The sequence below is a fragment of the Mycteria americana genome, chromosome 3, assembly GCF_035582795.1.
Source record: "Mycteria americana isolate JAX WOST 10 ecotype Jacksonville Zoo and Gardens chromosome 3, USCA_MyAme_1.0, whole genome shotgun sequence".
In the NCBI taxonomy this organism is placed as follows: Eukaryota; Metazoa; Chordata; class Aves; order Ciconiiformes; family Ciconiidae; genus Mycteria; species Mycteria americana.
This window is the reverse complement of record NC_134367.1, coordinates 101501576-101528890: the sequence shown is the minus strand read 5'-3', so window position 1 is coordinate 101528890 and position 27315 is coordinate 101501576. Positions and strand designations below refer to the sequence as shown.

At 39.8% G+C, this 27315-nt stretch overlaps 1 protein-coding gene across 1 annotated transcript in view; it reads left to right on the top strand.

Moving 5' to 3' along the window:
- Nucleotides 1-27315, top strand: part of MTA3 (metastasis associated 1 family member 3) — a 146401-nt gene that overhangs the window by 91033 nt on the left and 28053 nt on the right. The window contains exons 13-16 of the mRNA XM_075496308.1: nucleotides 605-756; nucleotides 1235-1457; nucleotides 10484-10570; nucleotides 15909-16055. Of these exons, the coding sequence (XP_075352423.1) occupies nucleotides 605-756; nucleotides 1235-1457; nucleotides 10484-10570; nucleotides 15909-16055 (609 nt within the window). The remainder of the gene's footprint in view (nucleotides 1-604; nucleotides 757-1234; nucleotides 1458-10483; nucleotides 10571-15908; nucleotides 16056-27315) is intronic.

The following is a 27315-nucleotide window of genomic DNA, read 5'->3' as shown; positions in this document are numbered from 1 at the left end:
ATTGTTTAAAGAATAGTTTTCTTGTGAAAGGTTACAAAAAGAAAAGAAAAAGGGTTAAATTAGTGTTTCCTGCTGAGTCTCCACATGCACAAGATAAAGGTACATGTGCATCTCCAAGGTCAGCAGGAGAAGTGCTTGTCCTTATCTTATATGGATCTTTATTTATAAGTACTCACTTTGCATGACTTGAGCAAAAAATCCATATCTTAAGTAATTCTAATAAGTATCAAGACACTTCATAAGCCTGTCTTCCAGGGTAAGATTAGAAATAGTGGAGGATTTATAGGGCCTTTTTTTTTTTGGTAGTCCCCTGGAAGAAAATCTCTTGTCAGCAATATGAAGTCCCTGGTTTGAAATTAAATAGGGAAGCATTTTCGAAATTTCCATTTGGAGTTGACTTCTGGGGTGCTTTCTTAAAAAATAAACAAACCAAAAATTCAAGTTCTTATTTTCTCCAGGTCAAACGTATTAAATATTTAACCATATAATGCTCTTATAATGCTGCATTATTATGGCCATATAAAGCCATCTATTACAGCATTTGGATTTATTATATTGAATGTAGCATGCACCAGTTTACCTGTTCTGTTTTTCTCCTCCTTAGCTCCACAGTCTCACCAATGGTATTCTTGGGGTCCTCCTAATATGCAATGTAGATTGTGTGCATCTTGCTGGATTTATTGGAAGAAATATGGTGGCCTGAAAATGCCCACACAGACAGATGAAGATAAACTGTCTTCCAGCCAACCTACAGAGGTAGGGTTGGGTAGATCAACTTTCCTAAAATGAAATGTGGTGCTTTCACAAGACTGCTGCGAGTTGAATATTTAATGGAATGATTTTTTTATGTATGTGTTCAACTTTGATATTACAAAACTCAATTTATTAATCCTTTTCCGGTCTTAAGTAGAACTGAACAGTGTGCAGGTCCTGCCATGTCTTTATTTGACTAAGTCTTAGATAAACAATCATCCACTTCATGCATTTTTGGTGGACAAATGTCATGTAGAAAATGTTAATATGACTATACAATATCTCATGTAGAATGGCATTATATGTCCACTCACAGTAGAGTTCTCTAGTCTGTGTTTTACAGCTTCATACATAAGCCCCAGTTTTTGGTATAGTGCTTATACATACTATTTGATTAGCCTTGTGAATTTATCCAAATTGTGGATTTTTTTAATGCTGTAATTCAGATGTATGTGTTATGATTTTTTGTTTGTTTTTGTAGGAATCCCACGTTAGGACTCACATGTCCCGGCAGGCCACACAGGGAACTCCAGTTCGTAACACTGGAAGTCCAAAGTCGGCAGTGAAAACACGTCAAGCTTTCTTTCTTCACACAACGTGTTGGACAAAACTGGCCCGTCAGGTCTGCAAAAATACTCTCCGGCTGCGGCAGGCAGCAAGACGTCCCTTTGTCCCTATTAACTGTGCTGCCATTAAGGCAGAATGTAAGATGTTTTTTTAATTCTTAGTTCTGTGTGCTGTGCTTCCCACCCATTTTTGTCTTTTAATTTTATTTTCTTTTTCAATAAACATTTCTTGTCTATATGCTTTTGCTTTTCATTTTTTCATTTGTCCAGCATATCACCAACACATTGGATAAAGTCTGGCTGCCTTGAACAGATTTCAGGCTGGGGGAACATTTCAGTGAATGAAAAGGGGAGAGCTATTACATCATTCACTTACAAAAAATTGTCATTAAAAAAAAAAATCAGGGGCAGGAAGGGGAAATCAATGCCGTGACATAAAAATCATGCTTCCTACTAGGCAGTGTGAAAGAAGTTCACTTTTATATTGTTCGTTTAATCTTTCGCTGAACAGAAAGTACAGATCTGTACCTGTTTTACTTTTTCTCAGTGGCGTTGGTCAAGGAATAAGGAGCTGAGGGTGCATAAGAATTTAAATCTGGCCTGTAATACAGCCCTTTGTTACTGTGGTGATCAGATGGTGGTGATAGCTGTGTTTATTATTCCATCATAGCTGCATCTTTTTTTTTTTTTTGTCCATTTTAGTTTTAAATAAAATTCTGTATTATGCTTGTTCTTTTTATAGCCAAAATATGAAGAAAAGATAAGTGAATTATGTAATGAACATTATGTAATGAACTATTACATCATTCACAACAAAGTATGAGAAAAAGGTGATGAGTTGTTGTAGGTAGGAACAGTAAGTCTCTTTATATGCATATGTGTGCAAGTTCTGCGGCGAAGGCACTGAATATTTCAGGAGGTTTTGTATCTGCACTGAGCGCGTTGTTTTACTGCTCATGCTGCTTGGTTATGTTTCCCAGTCTTCCATAGATGCAGTTCTTGGAACAGCCACTTAGTATTCCATGATGAGGTGTGCTGGCTCATCGTACTGTCAATTGTATTAGAACTGAAGAGACCTTTCTGGAATATCAGATGTCGGGTTTATAACCATGTTTACTGGATCAACGCTAAATGTTTTCCCAGCATATTTAACTGGGATGTCGATGATGTCAATGTTGGTTACAAGAAATTTACTCCATAGAGGCTTAAAATCTGGTTTTGAGTAATTATTTTCCCCTTATGTACTTTAACACCAGCCATTCTTCACGTGCAAACTCTTCACCTATTTCTGCAGTCATCCAGAACTTGGCGAATATTTCCATTCATTGTCCTTGTCTTATTTATTTAGTTGTCCTATCGGCCATTTTCTTTCTTCTTTCAAAGCTACGCAAGTCAGGAGCAACTTTTAGATTTAAGGAAACCATATGGGTTGTACTTTCATGGAAGAAGTGTGTCTAGGGCTGCACTAGGATTGTATTTTTAATCTTTAATACAAAATTTCTGAGAGGGCAGCATTGTACCTTTAAATTTATGTAATTGGCACTGATTTCTGTGAAATCATGGATGAAAATTAATTTTAGAAATTCACTTGAACCTTGAAAATGAAAAAGTGCCACATCAGGTTAACATCAAGAGCGGAAAGATTTTTGTTTTCCCTGTAGTCTCTGTCTTTCATTAGTCTTTTTATTTAAAGCAAAATTTGGACCTTGCAGTTTTATCTTTTTGAATGCTGATGCTTCCTGATTAGATGTAACATAGACTGGGGGGGGACAAAAAAAGTCACAGTTGTTAATGCTTTTTTGACACAATGTTCAAATTATTTTATAATAGTGGAAACCAGATTATACTTCATTGAATTAATTTAACTCATGTTTCTCTGTGTGTACACACACACGTATATATGCACACACATACTCTGTTTCTGGCAATATCTCTCTCTGGAATCATACCGTGGTCTTACCTGCATTGTCATTGTCATATTCTTAAATATGACTTAAACATTTACTAGGCATAAAGCCTAGTAAGTAAGTAAATAAAAAACATTGTTTTCTAGTTTTGTTCATGTATTTATATCTGGTGACATGTGTTCAGTGCACTCTGTACATTTTAACGTTATAACTAAACAGACTCTCTCTTCCTGAATGCCCCGAATCCTTTTCTAAGGATAGCTTGATGCAAGTAATTTTAAAATTTTTTAATTTTTAAATGAGATACTTAATTAACAGTAACGATTTTGTATGTTGAATACCACTGAGTAATTACAATATTGAATGAATGTCTGTGTTGGTGTTAGAAAAGTTACAATCATGCTTAGATAATAACCTGGCCAGAGCAGCAGGTTACCCATGATGTGATATGGCATGAGGTGGTTAGGACGTCCAAGAACTGATTTGGAATTTGTTTTCCATGTTGGTGTGCTGAAACTTGAATCTAATGACTGCTTAGATGCTTTGTCAGACTCACCTGACTCGGTGTTTGTGCCAAACCAGTGCTCGAAAACGTAACTGTGTTTCACAACTATATTGCAGTAGGCACCATACCAACGCTCAGAAACCATAAAATCTAAAGACAGAAGGATGGTAGGACACTTACCCTGCAGCGTACCAGGTTTTATGCCTTCTTAGTGTTATGCAGTTTGTTGAAGTGCCAGGTTGTAAATGAAACTAATTCCCAGGTCTGAGAAGGAAAGTCTGAACAAGCCAGTCAGAGCTTGCTTATAAAATAAATTGATTTTTGCAGTCCACCTGAGCTCATCTGCAGATACTTCTTTTGTCTTGGAGGGGCATGGAAGCCTCCGAGAATGCTAATCTCGGGCCCAACCATCTTTTAGGTGAAAGGAGACTTCAGACACAGCATTTTTTATTATTGTCATTCCACCCACATCATCTCCCTCAGCCCTTTACATCCACTGGCAGAAAACAAGGTCCTATTCTATGTTCTTCATTCCTTCAGTTAGCGCAGAGAATTCGATTTTTCTCAGTAGTGAACCGTATGGCATGCCCCCTGCTCAGATGCCAGCAGGAGGTAGTGGAGACGATGCATTTACATTCCCAGTGTTAAAGGAGAAGCGGCCGCCGGGGCATAGACGCACGCCTCGGGGAGCGGCACGCACACCGGCCGAGGCTTTAACTGCTCGGACCCGAGTCCCTTGGCAGCGGCAGCTCCGCTGAGCCGACGGGTGCCCCTTCTCGACTCCTCGCTCTCGCACACGCTCGCTCCCGGGCGCTTCCTCTCCCCTCTGGCTCGACCCGAGGTTTCCCGAAGCAATCTCCAATATGACGTACGCCAGACGAATTTATTGATTGCTACAGCGGTGAAAACAGCTCGATCTGGGTGCCTCCGGAGAGGGACCCGGAACGAAGAAATAGCTGGGCAATTATACCCTTGCAATTTAAGTTCCCCTCCCCTCACGAGACAGTTCGGACCAGTCGTCATATTAGGGTCTGGGGTCTTCCCGTTCTTCATTGGGTCCTTCAGTTGTCTCTAGGCCGGCCGATTCTTCTCTTATCTCTAAAGCTGTAGCTTCTGCTGAGATTGTAGCTTCCTTATCTTTCTGGTTTGCACCAGTTTCGGGGGCCTTCCTTCATGTAGCCAAGTAAAAGTTCGGTGTACGGTCTGTGAATCTGGGTGAAAATTCACAGCTTGTGGCCAAGGCTTCAACAAGCCTTGATACTAATGCTGTGTGTTGGATTCCGTTGGGGCTAGAAAGTGACTGGTACACCACCAGTTCAATCTAGGGATGGTCGCCAGAAGGTTGGGAAGGCACGGCATCTCCTGCTGGGAGCACAGCCCAGCATGGAAATGGCAGACTTTGTTCTGCCTGAAGATAACAGACTCGCTGTAGTCATTCACAGTAAACTCGTCTGATGGATTTTCAGGAATAATTAGAATTGGTGAACTGTTTTGGTAAGAGGAAATTCTCATGCCCTAGATTAGGCAATATACCTTCTTTTTAGTTTGAATATATTGCACATTTTTTAGAAAGCTAAGCAAAACTATCCTGTCCATGGAAAGTCTCTTAATTAGAGGAACCCAAAGTGGGCATTCTTCCCCAGACAGTCACTGACAAGATTGGATCTGTCTCCAGCTTACAAGCATGTTGATATATGCGTGAGAGTGAGCCATGCATCTGTGAACCTTGTAACTTCAGCACAGGAAGATTTTTAAGGGATTTTTTTTTCTTTTTTTTTTTTCCCTGCTCAGATATAGTTTTATCAATATAACTATACGTATTAATTATAGTAATTTAAATTTGGCTAACTACACTCCGTCTATGTAGACATGATTGTCAAAATGTTTTCAGTGGATGGTAACATATTATCTGTATTATATATATATAGTAATCTGGAAATGGGTATACTGTTCATGATGAAAACTTAACATACCTTTAAATCTGCAGATTTAATAACAAGTCTGGTACACAGTACTTGCTTGTTATGATCTGGTTTGATAAAAAAAAGACAAGTGAAAATTAAGTAGAATATGCAAAACGTTACTGATTTGTCTTTGTAAGCATACAGCCTATGTTTTACTGATACAAAACTACCCATTCATCTGAAGTGAGTAACATTTATGGGTATTGGTTCACAAACAGTTTTTCACATCCTTGATTTTGATAGCTACAGAAGATCTTTTGGCTGCATCTAGGATGGAAATATTTTCTCTGCTGTTACCTTTGAATACAATTTGTGCCAGATTTTAGCAGCCAGTAAAATAATTAAAAGAACACGCTATTTTTTTCCCCAGAGTTTCTAAGAAGAATACAATTCAGGGAATACATAGAGCACAGTACATTCATTAGATAATCTGAATTTTGATAGAGATATGATGGAATGTCAAAGAGAAATAACTCCCCAGTGAGAGTCTCTCTAAGCTTAGAGAGACCTACAAATCTAGTTTAAATAAAGGAAATAATTAAAAAACCCTTTCAAATCTAAAAGAACAAGCCTCATTCCCTATCATCTTCTCCATGGCATTCCTGATTTCGTCGACCTCTGTAATACCCGCAACAGTCATCACTTTTCTAGGTTTAGAACTTGGTCTGTTTAAAACCTCATAAAGAATCCATTTCACACTGTGGTTCGTGATGTGGTTCCCTGGAATTTTTCTAATTTTACTGTATCCTCTTTAGGGTTATGGTGCCCCAAATTACATGCACTTCAAGATACAGGTTTCCCATCATTTTAGTGTCACATGTTTTCTGTTTTCCTGTCATCATAATTTCTAATATTCTGATTTTAATTTCTTTTTAAGTGACCACTCTTTAGTATTGTCTAGATATTCTTAGAAAGCTGTTGACGCTGACTCCATGAATTCTCTTCTGCACGGTGGTGGTGTAGAACCCATCGTTATATTTGTATGTTGCAGTCATTTTACCCCTTAAGAATTAATTTACATTTATTGCTTGATGCTGCTGATATCCTTTGCAATCGGTTTTAGCTTTGCTTATGCTCAGTGATTTCTTAGCAGGAAACTTTAACTCTCTGATCACCTCTTTTCCTGATCTTTTATATGTTGAACAGCACAGATCCTTTGGGGATTACATAGAAAATTAATTTTAATCAGGTGCTAATCCCTGAAAAAAACTTCTCTTTTACCCTGTAACAGCTGGACAGCAACGGTCTTTGGTGACACAGTTGGTTAAAAGCTAATGGAAATGCCAAGTTGGATGCCAGATCAGCTGCATGTCTACATGTCACGACTCCTTCAGAGGATCCTGGCAGACCTGTGACGCTTGGCAGTCACTGGTTTACAGGATGTGTAGGTAGGAAGGGACCTCTGGAGGTCTCCAATCCCACCCCTGCACAAAGCTCAAGTGCTCAGGGCCTTTTGTCCAGATCGGATTTGTGTATCTCCAAGGATGGAGACTCCATGGCTTCTCTGGGCACCTGTTACAGTGCTTGATCAACCTCACAGTAAATAATCTTTTCCTTACATCTAACGAGAATTTCCCATCTCCCAGCTTGCGTCTGTTGCCACAGACAGCAATAGCCTGTTGTCCTGTCCCTGTGTACCTCCGAGGAGAGTCTGGCTTGGTCTTCTCAGTGCTCTGCCACAGGTGGTTACAGGTGGCGGTCAGGTCTCCCCTTGGCCTTCTCATCCCAAGGCTGACCAGACCCAGTTCCCTCAGGCTCTCCATGTACATCCTATACTCCAGCCCCAATCCAGACTCTCCAATAGCTGGACTTTCTCCAGTATGTCCATATCTCATTTATAGTGGGGATCCCAGAACTCGACACGGCGTCTGGAGGTGGTTTCCCAAGGGCGGAGGGGAAGGGTTACTCCCTTGCCCTGCTGGCTGCACTCGAGCTAGTAAGGCCCAGTATGCGGTCGTCCTTCTTCTTGCAAGGACACACCACTGAATAATGTGAACACGTTAAACATGTTTTCCCTTCACAAGGTCTTTGTTGGCTCCCTTGATGTTTCCGTATTTAACGGTATGCCTCTATTAATAGCTCAACCCTCTTGCCGGTCTGCAGACCTACTTACTGAAGAATGTTATCACATTTGCCATGTTTTTGTTCTCTTGAACCAAGAGCAGTTCAGGCATTAGTTAAACACTAGTAGTGTACGTGCTCAGCAGTTTCTGTTTGGATAAATTCCACCTGGTCCCAGTAGCTTGTTTTTACTCATTAACCAGTTTGTTTTGAAATATTTCCTATGGACACTTCGCTGTGACACGGTTCTCACACTTTCCACATAAAAGGGTTTGGAAGTGAGCTTGTTTAAGTTCTTCTGCAGTGAACGTGGCTGCAAAGAATTCGTTAAGCTTTTCTGCCATGCCTTTATCTTTCTTCTATGTTTTCCTCACACCTTGATCATCTCCTATTGCTACAGGCACCAGCACACTTTCTGCTTTTGATACGTTTGAAAAAATATACTATAAAATGTAATACTCCAATTATTATTTTTTTTAATACATTTTTATTTCTCATAGCTTCCACTATTTCACTGCTTTTACTAAGATTTTTAGTGCTCATGTGGAAGCTCATATTTGATTTTAGGACTTCTTTTTAATTTTGTTTTTGACAACTTCCTACCTAAATTTTATCCTATGGTTTTACACTTGAGGGTGATGCACAATCTAACTTTGTGTTTTTCTGTAAGTAGTGCATAAAGTTCACAAACTTTATTATATTTTTCATGGGAGTACCATATTGTGGATTAAAGTTTGCTGCTGTTAAACATACTTAACTGTTCTAATAGATTGGTCTGCTTTGGAATGCCCACCCGGTACCTTTGGTGAACACGCTTTGCCTCAAGCATGGAAATTGTGCTCTCTTTGCAGTCTGTATTCTCAGTCAGCATATTAATATCTCACCACGATTCAATGTCTTTTTTTACAGTGAAGACACGGAGATGGAAAATTTTCTTGCTAATTACTTCTTAGGCGATGCTTTGCTGTTCCCAAAGTAACTATAAAATACTCACTGTATAGTCTGTGCTTATTTTACTAAGGGAGACAGTGGAGACACATCGTTCTACGCTGTCACTTAAAATATTTCAAGTGTTGTGGAATATTAAAAATATTCCAGGCACTAGGTTCAGTGCATTTTTTTCACTGAGAACAGTATATTTTGTTATTAAGGTAAAATAATGAAGTACCTCATGTACTTGGCATTAGGGCTCTGGAACCTTTGGGCTTCCCAGATACAGCTACCATTTACGCTTAGCACATGTAAGTAGAATTTCAAGTAATTTCCTTAATATATTGAACTACGTTGTGCATTGTCTGCTGCCTTAAAAACATCTGTGAACATACCGAAACACTTATTTCAGTCATTGCCCTGGTTTCATGATGTACGAGTTTTTTGCACATAGCTAGATAGAATACATAAAGAGATTGTAAATTCTGTTTTTATCTCGAATGTAAATTGTTCTGTATAGTGTCTTATCCTCTTCGTGTGCCTATGTACTCCATATCTTGTGCTGGAATGAAACAAACGGGAACATTTTGGTAAAACAGAAGGTGGAGACGAAGTGGAATTACAGTTATTCTAATCTGTTTATAATATCTGGCTCTTGTAAAGCGTGTTAGAAAATGCAGATCTGCATGTGCACGTGTGAAGCCTATACCAAGAAGGTTGTACACGTATGTATGGATATGTGGGGAGTAATTCCATGTGAGGGAATTGTAGATCTACACAATCAACATATGAACGCAGTTTTGTACAAACCAGAATACCGGTGTTCTAGGGATACTGGAAGCCCTGTGTGGGATTTACTTATGTGCTTTAGGAAAACAGATAACCCAATCATTCTGAGTAGTTTAAAAAAAAGATAGTATAGTTCCAGTAGCCTTGAAACTATTTACTGAAACCTAGCGTCTTGTGAATTTGTGCCTTAGGTTGATTGACTCCGCTGTCTAAGCGTGAACCTCTTCATAGTAACACTTCTATGTTTGGGGCATTTAGACATATTTTCTGGTTGTGTATTCACAGTGCCTTTTAAGTTGTAAGTTCATAGTTTTAGCATCAAATTAAGGTAGTTACCGAACTGCTTATTTTCATTTACTTTGCAGGAAGTTCCTGTCTTTGAGACTGTTGAGCTCTGTCATACTGGGTTACAATTGACCACTTTGTTCAAAAGTTTACAGTAAAGGGGTTTGGGGGGGTTGAGGTTTTTTTAAGTTTCATCTGGCCACGATAGCCCCCGTGTTCTGTTTTACTTATTAAGAATGATATGAATCACCATACCATGCGAGTAATACATGACCAAAATCAGTACTCCCAACTTTAAATCCTTCTTACCTCCGTATTACTCCATTTAGGGCCAGACAAGCTTGTAGAAAACAATGAAGAGTTCCATGTAAATTCTTTTTAATAGACAGACCTGCTTTTATTTTAGTACTCATATTTCCATCTGTGTTTCATTTGCCTAGCTGACTGTCTCCAAAAAGACTTCGTAGGCAAAAAATGCAATCAGATGTGTGTTAGAACTTATATTCACTTAAAAAAAAAAAAAATCATAACATCACTTGCATGAATGATGACATGGCCTGCCTTTAAATATCTATCATTATTAGCATTGATGAAAAAAAAGAATATGTGCTGAAAAGAAAAAAGAGATCTGTAAAAGTGTAAGTCAGAAACTGGTTGGTGCATCCTAATTATATTTGTAATGGTAGAATATTTAAACTGAGTTTCATTCTTTAAAATTCTCAGATGCAGATCGACATTGTGAAGTTGCTGGAAATCCTCTGAAGATCAAAAGCACCAGAAAACCACTGTCATGTATCATTGGGTATTTAGGTGGGTATCTGCCTCCAGAGGAAAAAATTAATCAAATGAACATTCAGTATTTACTGATACTTAAAAATCCTGTATGCATAGAATGAGAGATTTATGCTTGTAGTAAAAAGAAAACTATAAAGTTAATAAATTAATAAAAATTCTGGTTTGCTATCAGTTGCAAAACTGGATGATTGAACTTGCAGGATGTAGGCAGAAGGCCTTCTGATACTGGTTTAAAATTGCAGAGTGAAACCTGATGTAATTTAGAATGTGAAAAATATTCTGGTAGTGTAAATAAATAAGCACTCAAAGGGGAGATGAGGTACTCGGTGTGCCCAGTGCTACTCTACTGTGTCCCTTGAATCCACTTGTCATACTCCCATGTACTTGAAAGGAGCAAACTTCAGCCACAATGAGACTCTGACCTCTTAATTTAGTGACCTAATTTTAAAAGGTGCAATGAAATCTGTACTGAGATCATAGCCAAGAGGTCAAGATACTCACATAAGATAACAGGGAGAGGAGAAATTCTACTAATTGTGATTCCTTATTTAAAAAATGAAAGTAGTCCTCTTTGCAAGGAACCACCACTGACTAGTAAATATTTACATAATCATATGAGAGATGGGATGCCCCAGAGGCTTTATTTTAATCCTCAAATGAATATAGAAATCAATCCATTGATCAGAGCAGCAGTGAATAATTCTGCAGTGTGTTAATCCCATTCTACAGAAGAAAACCTGAGGGTAGAACTCAGTCTAAATGTTTTTCTCAAAATTTCGATCAACAGGAGGATTTTTTGTACTAGAACAAAGTAAACAGTAACAGTCTCTTGACTTACTGAAATAGAAATCAGCTATTAATGTAGTTATAACTGTTCTTCCAGAACGTCGAATTTAACAAAATCCAAACTTCAGAAAACTGGGTAATGAAGAATTAATGCCCACTCTCGCTGAATTTTGATTCCTCCTGCCCTGGAGTTTAAGAAGAAAGCCCGCGGTAGTTTCCTACAGGCACCCCAGCTGTGTGCGTTACGTGTGTTGTGGAGTGAAGGAGGAGAGGACTGCTGTGATCGACTCGGTGGAGCTGTGGTCGTGAGGGGGGGAAGCCGGCAGGAGGTGGATGGTTCATCCGGCTGGCCCCGTTTGGGTAGTCAAAAGAAGAAACGGCAGCGTGTGCAGTCTTGGAAGACACCGCGTGTTTTCAGTGCCGCGTTATTTACTCAGTGAGGGGTTGCCTTGATACCTCTGGGAGCTTAAGTCTGTAGGTTTCATGGGAGTAAATGGATGAGCAGTGTCAGACAGCATTATGTGTACTTTGGTGAAGGTTTTGTAGAAGATTAACGGTGGTAAAATATACCGGGTATCTGTAGAGTCCGCTTAGCATTTGACTGTATGGGAAGTGAAGGTACCTCACTACAGTTGAAGGTAGATGATGCGTGTTGCAGGGATATGAGGTGTACCCAGTGTAGTTATGGACACACATCTGAATTAGCTGTATAAGGATGGCTAGGAAATGGCTTTTTGTTTGCCATTTAGCTTGGTGTGGGGGGGGGTAGTTTAGTTTGTGATGGTTTTTTGCTCGTTTGGGATGTTTGTTTGCATGTTCCAGTGAATAAGTAATGCTCGCATTATTTTTCTCAGAAAATTTAGCATTAACTACCATGTCATAGCTTATACAGGAGGTATTTATTTTCTTTTTAAAAATCCTTCCATGCCATTCCCACAGACATTTATTGGAATACAGTCAACTGTGTCTCTCAGGGCACTGCTGTTTTCCGCCCTGCTGGTAAGGCAGAGCGGATTTCGGTGCCCCGCACATCCTGGGTCATCGCTTCCCTTTATCCCTCTTCCGCTTCTTGGCTGCCGGTTCCTCAGGTGAGGTAGGTTAAGCATTAAAAGTAGGCCCTGTCCTCTAGAGAGCTGGGGCTAATCCCCTGTAATCTCTGCAGTCACCTCTGTGCTTACTGGACAAAGCCCCTAAGGGGAACCCCTGGCTAATTAAACGTCCTGTATTAGCTGCTCATTACGAGGAAACCAGGCTAACATTTCCAGCTGGGACGCGTGTTGAGGAGATGAGATGAGAGAGGGGTGCAGCTGCTTAAGCATCTCTGGAATCCAGGATGCTTATTTAAGCGACTCAGTAGGAGACTTCAACTTTTCTTTGTTTGCTTTGTTGGTTTTTTTTTTTTTTTACCCTAGGGACATTAGTGGAAATAGAAGGGTTTAGAGTTGTTATTGCTAATTACTTGTTTGAGGCTCCAACCTGGTCTTATAATAAAGGTTCCTAATAGGTTGATCAAGTATTGTTTCTTATTCTTGTTTTATTTTTATTTCAGAAATGATCATATAATCTGAGTCTGGCCAACTGGTTATTTGTTGTGTGGCTAAAGGGATAATTTGGATTATTTGGATGTTCTAGTTAGTTCTCTTGAGTTAGCAGGAGGTGCAGGTGGCTAGGAGATTTTCAGTGAAGTACTAGGCAATAGAACAAGGATAATAGCAGCAGGTATAAAAAGATCCCTAATTACTATTAGTCCGTAATACAACAATATGACGGTATAATATAATTCAGACAAAAGCCCTGAAATGCCTCGTTACCTCTCTCGGGGTGATGAAGCAGCTAGTTAGAAAGTGCTGATCTAAAGCATGCAAATACTTGAAGCGACTCTATATGTAGAGGTTGAGTGAGTGTACGGTGTAAAGGCCCCCCAGGAAGGACTCAGTCCATTGGGAAGTGGCCCTGGCTGTTTAATTAAGTTCCTTTCTAGAACTTAAAAGGAGAGCTTGGTCTTGCTACCTTCCTCTACTGCAGAAAGGGCAAGGACAGCCTTTGTGGTAAACTAACGGGGAATTAGTGACCTCCAGACAGAAGAAAAGTTGAAGGAAGGAAATGCTTCCTTCTTCAACTGTTTGCTCATCCTGAAAATATGAAATTATATCTCCTATACACCATGGACAGAAGCAGTTTACAAGTTCTCATATGTTGATCCAGCTGCTGGGATTATTGTGAATGCTGCTGGAGCTCGTTGGCAAATAAGATAATATTTTAGTGGTGTTAGCCCTGAAAATTAATAATTTCCTTTAGAAAATTGGAAAAGATTGCCATATGAGCATTTTAAAATCCAAATTCCAATCGTCTTCAGCAAACAGTGCAAACCTTTCTATTTCAGTTGAAAGTTTTGCTTTAGCAATCAGCAGCGTTCATAACATTAAGCACGCCTCTGTTCCCATTTTAGTAAGAACGCCAAATAGATGCTTGTTCTCTACAGCGTGAAAAATGGGCCGTGCCATGAAATCTGCTGGGAGCTTGGTGTTCCTGAACTCGTTTATATGAAAAGCAGATGAGTGCTGCAGTGAATGGCAGTAAAAAGTTCTCATCTAAGTAAGCGGTGAGAAGATTGGTGACATCAAACTGGCCTTCACACCCCCACACCCCCCCAAATCTACAGGACTGCCCTGAAGCAATTACCTGTACCCTAGCTCTGTGCTATTCTACCACCTGCCCGGTGCATTACCCTACTCTGCTCTTTCTAATCTGACCCTCCTGAAGCACCTTGGAGGAGGGTGTTGAGGGTGTTCATGCTCTAAGAGTACAGCTGCAAGCTCTGACCAAACCAGCGGTTAAGAATTAACCAAAGTCTTTTCAAATGTGAAAATTGTTGGCGTTGTCTCCTCCTGGCATGCTCTTCTCAGTCCAGCCTGGCCAAGTCACTGTGGCCATCCTACTGCTTTCCACCTATTTGGGTACTGACGAAACTGTTTGGCTGTCCCGCCGAAGGGGGGGGACAGCCAAATTCTATTTCTGCCTTTTCTGCCTTTTAAAGGTTATCGCAACTGTTAGGGCAGCGCACCCCCAGCCTCCCCTGCAGCCACGGCCGGTTGCCGGTCGGGGCGGGTGGGCTGGGTACCTGCAGGCTGCGTGTGAAGGCTTGCCGGGGGAGCAGGAGCGTGAGGCCAGGCGGGCGAGCGCTTGGATACCAGATTTCCTTGGCGTTTGTGAAGGGAAAAATCTGCTGTTGCAGTGGCCTTTGGCTTGTGCAATGGTTTCTGTTTCTCCTGCGTGATAGCTGTGAGTAGCAGAGGCTGGAGGGCCTCCTCCTTGGGTACCTGGCCTCACTTTAGATTTTGCACGTTCCCACGCTTTATGTTACTAAAAAAAGCAGAAAGGAGCACTTTCACTTCAGGGGGTGCAAAGTGGATTTTTTTCATCTTTTCTTACTCCCCTGGGACGGTTGACTCTCCTGATCCGTCTCCCAGCCCCTCTGCCCTCACGTTCTCAGCCCAGAGGTCTCTCCGGCTCCGTGGGGCAATCGGGTGGCCGGCCGTAATGGGGCTGCAAGCGCCTCGCCGCCTGCGCAGGTGTCGGAGGGATGGGGACCGGCCCTCGGGCAGTCTGCCTTCCCTCGCAAACGTGGCTCTGTCCGAGGACGTACACAGTGGTGGCTTTTTTTAACCCAAATGCGTGGTGGGAATAAGTTAATTGCAAATTAACCTCAGCAAATTCCTGGTGAAGGACAAGCAGACTCTACTGAGGCTTCCTTTTGCCACTTTTATCTGGCAGATAACTGAGAAATTTCCGTACAACTGTATCAGCTCTTGGCAAACACAGCAGCTGCCACCCTGAAGTGTGCTGGCCAGATGCGTTTCGTTGCCTCTTACCCACCTTTCTTTCTCCTTCTCCAAAATAATCCTACTCTGTCAACCATATTAGATACTCTGGGACGTCTGGAACTCCCCAGTAACGACTCTGTAGGGGAGTCCGGCGGTACCTGGGGAGCCCAGTGCAGTCTTAACCAACCTTGTGTTCCTGCTGCAGCTTTGGGGCGGCTTTGGCTTCAGAGCCCTGCTGCGGCTGGCTCCCTGACTTCTTGCACCTGGTGACTTGTGTTTGGGAAGATCCCTTGAAACTTGTCACTGTGACAGCAAATATTGAATAGCTTGAGGTATTGAGGTGGTTTCACTGTAGTAAAATGCTTTTCTTTGCTTGCTTAAAAAGCTGTAGGTGTGTAGCTCCAATACAAACCTCAAAATGGTAGGAAAATGTAAACACAGACCTATTTCAGATTGAGTTGTATTCTCTCTTCAATCTCTGAAATCCTTACTCATCTACGCCATAGTATGGAACTCAGGCAATCTAAAGTGAAATAGATTTTTCTTATCTGGAAGAACTGTAGGTATGAAGACTCATGTTTGAATTGTTATTCAAGGTCTTGTAAACACGCTCATGCTGAAGAAACTTTCTTTCCTTTCACTAGAAATTTAAATGTAAATTTAATGTTGAATAGACTATTCTTATTTATTTATTTTTCCAGTCAAGTATGTACGATCTCTCTCTCTCTTTTTGTCTCAAACAGAGATTCATCCTGCAGTGAAACCCAATGTAATCAGGTCAACACCAAGCCTTCAAAGTCCAAGTGCAAAACGACTGCTTGCACCGTCCAATCACTCTTCGCTAAGTATTTTGGGAAAAAGAAACTACAGCCATCATAATGGTCTTGATGGTATGTGAAGGAATATAAAAGAAATGTTCTTTAAGTCTCTGAATTGCAAAACTTTCTGTGGACCTGAAATAACAAAGTTGCGTGACCTTTCTGTAGAGAACATGGTTTTAAGAAATGACATTAAATGAGGGGGTACAGACCAACAGAAATATGAGATATCAGTATCATATTTATAGCATTGATTCTGAATGCAATGAATGGTGGTGCTTATTAATTGAACATGGGTATATTAATGCCATCTTTTAAACAAAGTATTTTTACCATTTTTCTTACTAATTCTTCATCTGTATATAAAAGGAATAAAACATATTTGGTGAAGGGAGAGATGCAACTAATGCTTTATTTTGGTTTATTGCACTGCATTTTTATTTGAAGAAATATTTTGCAGAGATATGCAAGACCTTTTGAATTACTCTGTGCTAAATTACTTGATATATAGCTAAATTGTTAAACACTGGACCTGCTAGTTTACAACCAATCTCTTGTATGTGAATTCTGAACACAGCTTAATCTGGATTCTCAACAGTGTGATTGGCAACAGAGAGAAGATAGCTTTTGGCGTCTTCCATCGCAAGACTGTGTTACAGAGTCAGTTAAAATAAGAATGAAGTAGTCCTGGCAATAAGGACTGATGGAAGGTAGGAGCTCCTTAGAAGGAGACTGTCCCTGCATGTATACCGCTTGCGGAGGAGGAAGGAAAAGGGGTGTCACAGAGGTGCAGGAGAGGCTTTTCCTGTACACTGTGCAGCGCCAGAGGTGATCTTTAATCACAGAATCAGAGAATCAGTAAGGTTGGAAAAGACCTCTAAGATCTTTAGTCCAACCGTCAACCCAACACCTCCCTGCCTACTAACCCACATCCCAAAGTGTCACATCTACACGTTTTCTGAACTCCTCCAGGGATGGTGACTCCACTGCCTCTCTGGGCAGCCTGTTCCAGTGCTTGACCACCCTTTCAGTAAAGAAATTTTTCCTAATATCCAATCTAAACCTCTCCTGACGCAACTTGAGGCCATTTCCTCTCGTCCTATCACTTGTTACCTGGGAGAAGAGACTGACCCCCACCTCTCTACAACCTCCTTTCAGGTAGTTGTAGAGAGCGATAAGGTCTCCCCTCGGCCTCCTTTTCTCCAGGCTAAACAATCCCAGAAGCCTGGTATATCCAGCCACTTCATTACAGTATGGTGGAAATGGCGATCAGATATGGAGATGTGCAAAAAAAATATGGAAATCTGTGGGTAAGGCTAACTTTTCTCAAATAATCTTTATTTTTTATTCTGAAAAGTCACTGTGTATTACAGATTTTTTTTTTTAATTATTACCAAAAGGAAAGATTTTCAACTGGAACTGTGAACAGTTTTACCTCAGGTCCAAATAAGAGGAGAATCCAGCAGGATGTCATTTGTTTGCACTGAGAGGAAATGCATGCATTTCCTGAACTCTTTTTGTGAGATGTAACTTCTGTAAGCCATTAGCTTATTTGTTTTGTAATTGAATAAGGTTGTCGAGATTAGAAATCTGAAATAAGTTAGGCTCTGAACTAGACTGTTCAGGACACAATCTGCACAAAAGAGGTGACTGTTTTCATGCTGCACAGAATAGGTAGAGGTAGAAATAAGAGGGACTCTCTCTTTAGACAAGCTAATAGAAATGGTATTCCAAATACAGGAAGAAAAACTTGATCCATTTGCCATCTTCCCATAATGATCATGCTTTTCTGTCATTGCCAACGCTATTTGTATCTTGAAGGGAAAATATCTGGTGTACATTAATAATACCTAGATAGAAATCACTACATACTTTGACAAAAAGTGGCTATTTAGTATACACAGAAGAGAGGATCACTTTGCTCGGTGTGCAAACAGCTATTACACAGTAGGCAAATAACATGCACGGCAACGCAAGCTATTCAGTGGACCAAGGTGGCAACCATATGACTTGTACTTGGAAGAAAAGACGATGCCATTAATCGGCATAGCCATAAATGCTGAATTTCCACGGCGATCTTTGAGTGTGAAGTTCTGCAGGGATGGTGTGGTAGTTACTGCAGGGGATTGTGAATGAAGGCTGCTCCCCCCCTCCGCAATGCTGGCCATTAGGCGGGACTCTCCATATGAGCTTTCAGTGATGGATGACTTTCACCTGGAAATAAAGATCATGTTACATTTCTACTGCAGAGAAGGCTGTAGCAGTAAGTTCAAGGTAAATACGATGATGATGATGATGTCCCTATAAGGAGGCGTGCTTGGAAGGCTTTAAAATTTTTCTTCTACTTAGTATGGATGTTCTCTTCAAAGTAAAGAGTTTATAAAACCAGTCATTAGCCACACTGATTAGTTTGTATCAAATAGTCAGCTAACTGTGTTAAGGCAATTTGCACAAAATAACATCTAATTTGAAAAATTAGTATTGAGAACTGTAAGTCATTGCTTTAGGAGATAATTATTTCTGCTTATCTATTTTCTGTGAAAGCATATATCCTAACTGACTGAAATCTGTATTTTGCTAATGTAAAAATGGCTGGTTTAGTATTTAAAAATGGCTATTTCAGTTCTTATCCTAGCCCCTCTCTTTAATTAAAAGCCTGCAAAGTGTAAATACAATGCAGAGGGAAAGCAAAGTTTCTAAAACAATCAAAACAGCAGTGGTGATTCTCAACAGCACAGGTCCTCTGTTCCTTTCGACTTAAAAACAATTACCTTTAATATTTGCCATTTAACCCCTTCTCTGGTTATTGGTAAATATCAGATACGTTTTTGGGGGTGTAATGTATCCAGCTTCTCTTCAGTACGCAGCAAAAACGCAGTGACCAGACCCACCTGGGAAATGGTGGTTTCCGTGTAATTGCACGGAGAACGGTCTGCTCTCTGTGCAATGAAAGGTTTTGCCAACCTCCAGAGTTTTTGTGTTGCTATAAATACACTAAAAAGCTTTTTTGGTTCCAAAATACTATTGATTGTTGCTGAGTTTATTGCATTGTATCAATCAACAGTATCCAGGAAGCCAGCTATGGAGATGATGATATATTCTGTCTTTCAGTGCATGCTTTGATGAAATGAGCAAACAAAAATGAGCACGGTGGGCTTATATTACGTCTTATCTCTTGCTATTTTCATAATCTTAATGTTATTGACATAGAAATGTCTGCATGTTCAGGTTTGCTTTTTTCAACAGTATTAGAAATTTGTTGTAAAGAAGCCATATAAATATGTTTACTTAAGATACACTATAATTTACAGCATTCAAGTAAATGTCACTTAGGCTTGTGTAAATATATATTTAGATTGGCATATTTAAAGTCAGTCTTACTGCCTAAGTGAGTTGAGTGCTGTATTTTGACAGAATTTGTTATTAACGAAATAATAATTATTGGCTCAGAAATAAAGCAACGTAATATGGAAATGGTACTTCTTTATGCCTGTATGGGGGAGTTGGGGGAGATGATGAGAAACATGATTAGTATTTGTTTTAATGCTTTTAAGAGTAGTAAATAAGAACATGATTAGCATTTCTTAGGGCAGTCTTATCTCGGCTTGAGTCTCGATTTTGGCCAATACAGTACAAGTTTCCCTTTCATTTTTCCACAGATACACCTCCAGCAAGAGTCTGGTGCAACTGATAGGGATGAGGGAGTCTGTAGTTTCTGACTGCTATTGCTCAGTCTTTATCGAGAATGATGAGGGAGCACATTTATCTCTTCATAAATGGTGGGGTTCGTGCCCTGATACCTTGCTATTAAGTGATCTGAGTGTCAGTCACTGGTGGCTGAGAGATGTAGTTGTATGCATGAACCCATGTATAAGGCATAGACCTAAAGGAAATTGCACTGCTTAAGCATTGTCTATTGTAACTGGATAGAGAGAAGATCTTGTAGTTGTTTGTGTCCTTTCTTGGATGTAGGAGAAAGACTTTTTCTGGATGGTCTTAGAAAAGTGTTTTTCCTTTTATTTTCAAACAAGAGCAAATCTCGCATTCTGTAGGATGGAATGAAAAATGCCAGAAAGCTTTTTTCCATTCTGCAAAAAAATCACAGTACTTTGGGAAGTTTTCGTGTAATATGCATGCTGCTTTTATCTATTCTGAGATGCAGAATTTCTATTGCTGCTGAAAAGAAAGTCAACACAAGATATTTAAATGGTTCTCAGCAGTGAAGACAGTCTCTTTCAAATGGGAAAACTCTGTCTTCAGAAAATCACGATGTTGCAGAATGTTACGTGTACCCAGTTTTATGACTGGAGTTGACTCTGGGAAGATTTAGGTGTGACTGTAAAGTGCTTTGTAGATATTTTGAATCTGATCTTTAAATTACAGTGTCTGAAATTATTCCGAGCAATTACTTTCACGCACAAGCTGCTTAACTGTGAGCAACAGTACATCCAAGTAGCCAAGTTTCACATCAGGCTATTGTTTAGGCAGGGTGAGCAATGATAATTTTCCATATAATATTTGGAAAGATCAGGTAAATGTATTTTACATAAGTATAATCTCTGTCAACTGGCAGGCATTGCCTTACTTTCACGTGCATCAGAGCGAGAATATCCACAGGATGCCCAAGATATTAACGTCACTAATGAGGTACAGAAATCAGTCTGTGCCTGTTGATACCGTTTTCATGACTTGTGGGCAGAAATAAGAGAACCGGTTGTTCGTAGCTGACGAGACTTTAATCAACAGTCCCGATCCTCCTTCTCTCTTCCCCTTCCCAGACCTTTAATGCTGCGTTTCAGGCTGAGATGTCCTGATGCCTTCAAGAGGATTCTTTCAACAGTCAGATTTCTGTTCCTAGAGGCACTGACATATGCAGCTGTATCTAAGAATGAGACAGCAATTTTTGGGTCCGTTTTCCTAGGAACCCGCACATCTCTGGCACAGTAAGATGAGAAAGTGTCATGAGCAATTTGCAAAGGGAGAAAGACCTCAGAAAAAAGTACTCTCTCTCTTAGATGCTCTTTTGGTCAATCCTTCTCTCTCTGCTTATTACTAATGGTATTGGCTATTGAGGAGATAAACAAGGAAGAAAGGCTTATATTTCACTCCTATTTTTCCATGGGGAAATTTGAGACTCTCCTTTGACAAACACATGAAAATATAAGCAGCCTAACTGACAGGCAGGGAAACTGGAGCCTTTCCTGCCCCAATTTTTCATGAAACAGAGAAAACAATTCTGGTATGTGCTTCATCATAATTAACTTCACATAACAGTCTGAAAGGATATTAGAAGGAAGGAGTTTTCACTGTAGGATGGATTTCTCAGCAGAGGGAGTTGGTTTTTTTCAAAGGTGTCTGACCATTGTTACACTATTTTTTGGTAGAGATGGAGATGTTCCACTGCGGTGGCAGGCTAGCAGCATGGAATGCATACCAAAAAACAGCTGGTGATCCATTATTTTAAAAAATAAACCCTTAACTTTTCTCTTGCATATTAATAAACTATAAACCTACCTAAATCGTTATAAACCTCATTTTACAGACCGATGATTTCCAACTGAAAGAGAAGAAATGAGATGTGATAAACAAGCTACTATGTGAATCCACTTTTGCCATTTCTTCCATGCTGAAACACAAAGTGGGGTTAATGTTGAATTGTGTATACCCGCTTTTCCCAAAAGTGAGAAACAAAGGTCATATATTGTTCCACGGCCAGTTTTTCCTCTGAAATTTGCTTTGGGCATGTGCATTCTAGCTTTGGTCCTTGGTATATGTCGTGGTTTAGCCCCAGCCGGCAACTAAGCACCACGCAGCCGCTCGCTCACTCCCCCCCGGTGGGATGGGGGAGAGAATCGGAAGAGCAAAAGTAAGAAAACTTGAGGGTTGAGATAAAAACAGTTTAATAGGGAAAGCAAAAGCCGCGCACACAAGCAAAGCAAAACAAGGAATTCATGCACTCCTTCCCATGGGCAGGCAGGTGTTCAGCCATCTCCAGGAAAGCAGGGCTCCATCACGCGTAGTGGTTACTTGGGAAGACAAACGCCATCACTCCAAATGTCCCCCCTTCCTTCTTCTTCCCCAGCTTTATATGCTGAGCATGACGTCATATGGTATGGAATAGCCCTTTGGTCAGTTTGGATCAACTGTCCTGGCTGTGTCCCCTCCCAGCTTCTTCTGCACCTGGCAGAGCATGGGAAGCTGAAAAGTCCTTGACTAGTACAGCAGCAACTAAAACATCTCTGTATTATCAACACTGTCTTCAGCACAAATCCAAAACATAGCCCCATACCAGCCACTATAAAGAAAATTAACTCTGTCTCAGCTGAAACCAGGACAGTATAGCCAGGAAATGTTTTGAAATATTTGGCTGCAGATCTCTTAGTGAAGTGTGTGCACGGACATTGATGGAAATGTGAGCGTGGAAAGTAGAGCGCTCTGGAAAAATGGATGTTGTATTACTGTCACTTACTGCAGAAGCAGAGGACTATGAAAAGGGTGTTTATGACTCTTGGTTATTTCCCAACATCGATTACTCAGAGCATTTATTTATGTCCTGATACGAAATGCTTTATGGTATGAGCCTTGTCATGCATACTTCTATACAAAGTCATTAAAGCCATCTCTGACCCTCAAGAGATTAACCTAACAACCTTTTTACCTTTGATTTTTGCAACTTGCACAAGAGTAGCCAGTTTCTGTCTATTTTCACTGTCCAGTTGGAGGCAATCATTTTAAATATTTAATAGAAAATTAAAATGCTCTAAAGCTTGCATTTCTGTGGTCAGTATATTCACTCATTTTTGCAGAGGTACAAATGATGATACTGGGGATGATGAACTAGTAACAACTTCCAGAGCCCAAATTATGTACCTGGAAATGGCACAGGCTTTAGTTACCCCAGGGTGTTACTGCTGACATTGTCAATCATTTGTAGGACTAAGCTACTACATTTCATGTTTGCACGTCTCAAGCATGTTTTTTTTTCTATTTAAATTTTTGTATTATAAAACAATGTTTTTCCTTCAGTTCATTTACAATGAGTTGATGATTCCCCCCTCCCCACTTTGGTCTTCATTCCTCCAACCCCAGTGATGCAAATGACATTGTGACTTAACACAAAAGATAATCAACTAGGAGGAAAATATTTTTGTCTGAAAAATAGAACAGGAAATATCTTTTTTTTCCCAGAATTTCTTGAAGTTGAGAAAACAATTTACTGTCTTGCAGTGATAAATGTGCAGTCATCATTTGCCTACATTGAATTCACATTAAAATTATCTCCCAAATATTCGAGGTTTTTTGATTACACATAAAAGAACCGTCTTTCATTCTGTGTCCCAAGATTGCTCAAACTGCAGAGTATTTTTCAGTGGGTAGAGGTAAGCAGTGTGACTTCTCTATCATGAATTTGGTCACAGGAGGACTTGGGAGGAACAAAACCATTTCTGCAAACCCACGTTTCCTTGAGTTTCCTCTGAGAAAGAGCTGTTCCTAGGTGTTAGCATAGCATAGCACTGTGCTGTGGGTTTTTAAAATACAGACAGCGATTGCTTTTGTTTTGCCAAAGTCCAATTTCCATTCAACTGTAGTTCTCAGGCTTACTATATCTTGTGAGATGTGAGTTATGTCCAAGGGTGGAAGCACTCTAGAAATTGACTCGTGGATTTTTTATTTTTTGCTTTTATTTCCTTTCTTTCAGAAATGTATCTTTGGCTTTGTCAGGCTTCTTTGCCTACATTTGGTTCACAAAAAGCACAAAACTAGAATGGCATTCATGCTTTGATGCACCACTTTGAGTGTGCCAGGCATCACTTACATTTCATTGTACTAAGGAAACGAATACTTATGAAAAGATTATAGCATTGTATCTCTGTATTCACCAGTGTAACACATGCTTCTGGTAACTCTAATAACAGCTGGGCTTAGAAACAGCAAGCTACGTGGGATTGCAGATGGAGGAGAGGGCACTTCATGGTGAACGGCCCTATTTTTGCTGCTGAATCAGTGTTTCGGTTTTTGTATACAGGTAATGTGTAGGCATGAAATTGCAGTAACACTGGCTTTTCTAATTGGCAGAATAAATCAGCTCTTAAAACAGTAAACAATAAGAACAACACTATAATCAAGTTAGCATTGAAAACATCATGCAGATAACCAGAACCTAATTCCTGGAATCACCACTTTCCCCTAGTATTATTTTAAAGAATTAAAGTTGCAGAAAGAGAATCCTCTCTGTTGGATAACAGGATTAGCAGCATATTACCTCATGAATTACATGTTCTGGATTTGAGATCTGGAGTTCATACTTAAAGTGCTTCTGTGTATGATTACTGTCAAGTAGGTTGATTATTTTTTGTAAGCTGTGATTACAGAGCAATCTGTTCTTAACAATTTTATTACATAATGCAATATGGAAAGCACCTTCAAAAAGTGCTTAGGCAGTGTAACTGGAAAGTTGCCGTGTCTGGCAAAGATGTTTTGTGATCGTTTTGTACGTTTTTGTGCTTTTTTGCTTTTGTTGTCTGTATATATTTTCTCTAGTGTTTCAGATTTCAGTCTTGGGATACTAAGGGTCTTCCTCAAAGTCAAACTCATTCTTAGCTTGATTACAAGATATATATTTTTCTAATAATACTTTTGAAGTAACACTTAATGTCACTTGTTCCACTGCCACAAACTGGTAGGAGTAAAACAGTTGTTGTGGTTACTTAAAATATTCATAACCTGAGTTGAGAAGAAATAATGAAACAGCCTTCCTTTCTCAGCTTATTTCATAAGGCGGCCCATCCTGGGTGAAAAGGTTCTTTATAGTCTCATGCACCACGATAAGGTGTGAGTGTTACTAGGATTAAACACCTCTGCTATTGCACGTCTGCCTTTATTTTCCACATGTCTAAATGACATTATCTTGAAGCCTATTTATTCTGGAAGGTTTAGAAAAGGGCACCTTTCACCCACTAGTATTGCTGATGACCCCGTTAATATAAAAGAGAAAGATGAATATCAGATAACTAAGTTTCCTATCAGCAGAACTAAAGAACAGCACGTATAAACATAACACATGAACAGCTGGAAAAGGACTGGAGTGTTATTAAGTATGTGGTTTCTGGCCTGGCTTGAAGAACCCTTAAGGGAAAAAAAAAATATGTTGCTGGGGAATAATATATAAACTTGAAATAGTTCTGTAGCTGGCACCATCCCTTAGCAGTGGGTTTTTTCTGATTTAGCCTTAAATGGTTTTACAGTAGGAAATTTTATAGTCTCCTGGTGCCTGTAAACAGGGAGAAACACTTGATTGGTCAGCATGGTTGGTAAAGCAACTTATAATGTGAGGAAATTTCTTTTTACAACTTACTCATTTCCATTTGAGTTCAAATAAATACATTATAGAAAGAGCATATGAGCATCTTGGGCAGTTTCTGCCATTGGTGCCTCAGTTTCTCCGCATTAATAAAGTTCTAAACATCTTGTCAGTACTGAAGTTGCATTTCCTGTAATTTACTCCTCAGATCAGCACAAGCCCTTGTTGGTGACGTAATTCACTTCACTAGCGCTTCAGCGGCCACAGCGGGAGAATCCTTCTGGATCCTGGAGTTTCCTTTCTACTGAAGAAGTGCAAGTACAGATTATTGCCTTGCACAAAATCATTTGCTATAAGAACTCATTTATAAACCAAGTGTCCACTGGTGCCAGCTTCACTGAAATTCGAGCCCGATTATTTAAAGACCCAAAGGCATTCTAAAACTTGGCAGATAAAACTGAAAATCCAAAGTTTTGTTTTCTGTTCTGTTGAACACCGAGACATTTGTGGCTTTTAAATAAGCTCTGTTGCCCTCAATCTGCATTGTAGGATGCATGGGTGTGCAGGCCTTTTGTAAAACACGCCTTTTTGAACGCTGCATGACTGCCTTTTTAATTGGAAGCAAGGGCTTTCTTCCTTAGTTGCCTTAATTAAAAGCAAAGTTTTCCACAGAATTGGCCGGTGTGTGTTCATGTATGAACATTGGTCAGAATCCTGCCAAATCAGGGTGTAATTATTTTCTGGAAGAAGTCAGTGTCTCCTCAGTTCTAAAATCTGAATATTTGGGTATAAGAGTATGTAAGAGTTTAAATTGTGTAACAACGGCACCTTCATTAATAGTCTCTGCTAGATCCTAGAGTCTTTTGACTATGTCTATTTATTAAACGGTTCTTTCCCTAGCTTTTTTTAGGGATATACTCAGGTCTTTCTAAAAGATGTTTGGCAACTTAGATGATATTTCAGTATCTACAGCAAGAAAAGCTAAGAAAAAGATACGCAAAAAACAGAGCATGTTTTTATTGTATGATGTAACACAGGGATACTACTCTACAAATACAACAGATCTTTCTTCACTTCTTTGCTCGGTTTTATTAATAGGTTATCAATATGGCAGTATCCTGGAGTTAACAGCTCTTGGCATTGCATTAAGAGTGTCTGTAAAGTATTCTTCAAAAATACGCTGTTTAACGGCCTCCAGGTACATTTGTCTCAGTTCCCTTTAGGGAGATATTCTCTCTTTCACTCAGTTGTCTGTGGAACTGAGAGGGTGACTGAGTATTTTGGGACAATCATGGCTAAGCATAGTTTTTACAGATTTGGCATATAAAGCTATGCTAAAAACATAGCACGTAAGAGTGAAGAGTGAAGAGTTACTTCACTCTGAGTAAGAGTAAAGATTTTATTACTGCAGTATCTGAGTATAAAAAGAATGGATTTTTGGTTGTTCACTTTGATCTTTTTGGGGGGTGACTGGAAGTGCTGTGTAATGTATCTTCTCTATATTTCAAGAGAGGATTCCTCAGGAAATGCAGTTGTGCTCTTGGAAATAGTTTGGGGGGGGGGGGGTTCTGGGTTGTTGGGCTTATAAACAGAATGAGTCCTTCTCTCAAGAGTTATTCAGGTGGTTCTGCCTCCATGACTGCAGTCTCTGGGTTTTCTCAGGAACGTTCAGGTCCTGAAATGTTATTTCACTGGAATGTCAAAAAAACCCCAAACCAAACCAACTTGTAATAACAAAAATAACTTCACTGTGAAGATAAAAATTGAACAGATTATAGAGTTCTTCACTCTACTGTGATCTTCTCTTACTTTATAACAGTGCCAAATATATTCAGGTATCAGGAAACAGTAGACTGTCACAGTATTTAATTCTTATACTACCAGTTTAAAACTTGCCTGGAGGACTGGTGACCTAAATGTATTTTTATATATGATAATTTTTGTGTGGAAAAAAGAGAGGAAAAGGGTGCTGGGAGAGGAGCTCACAACTAAAATATTGGTGGCTTTAGGTAGGTGTTCACATTACAGAAC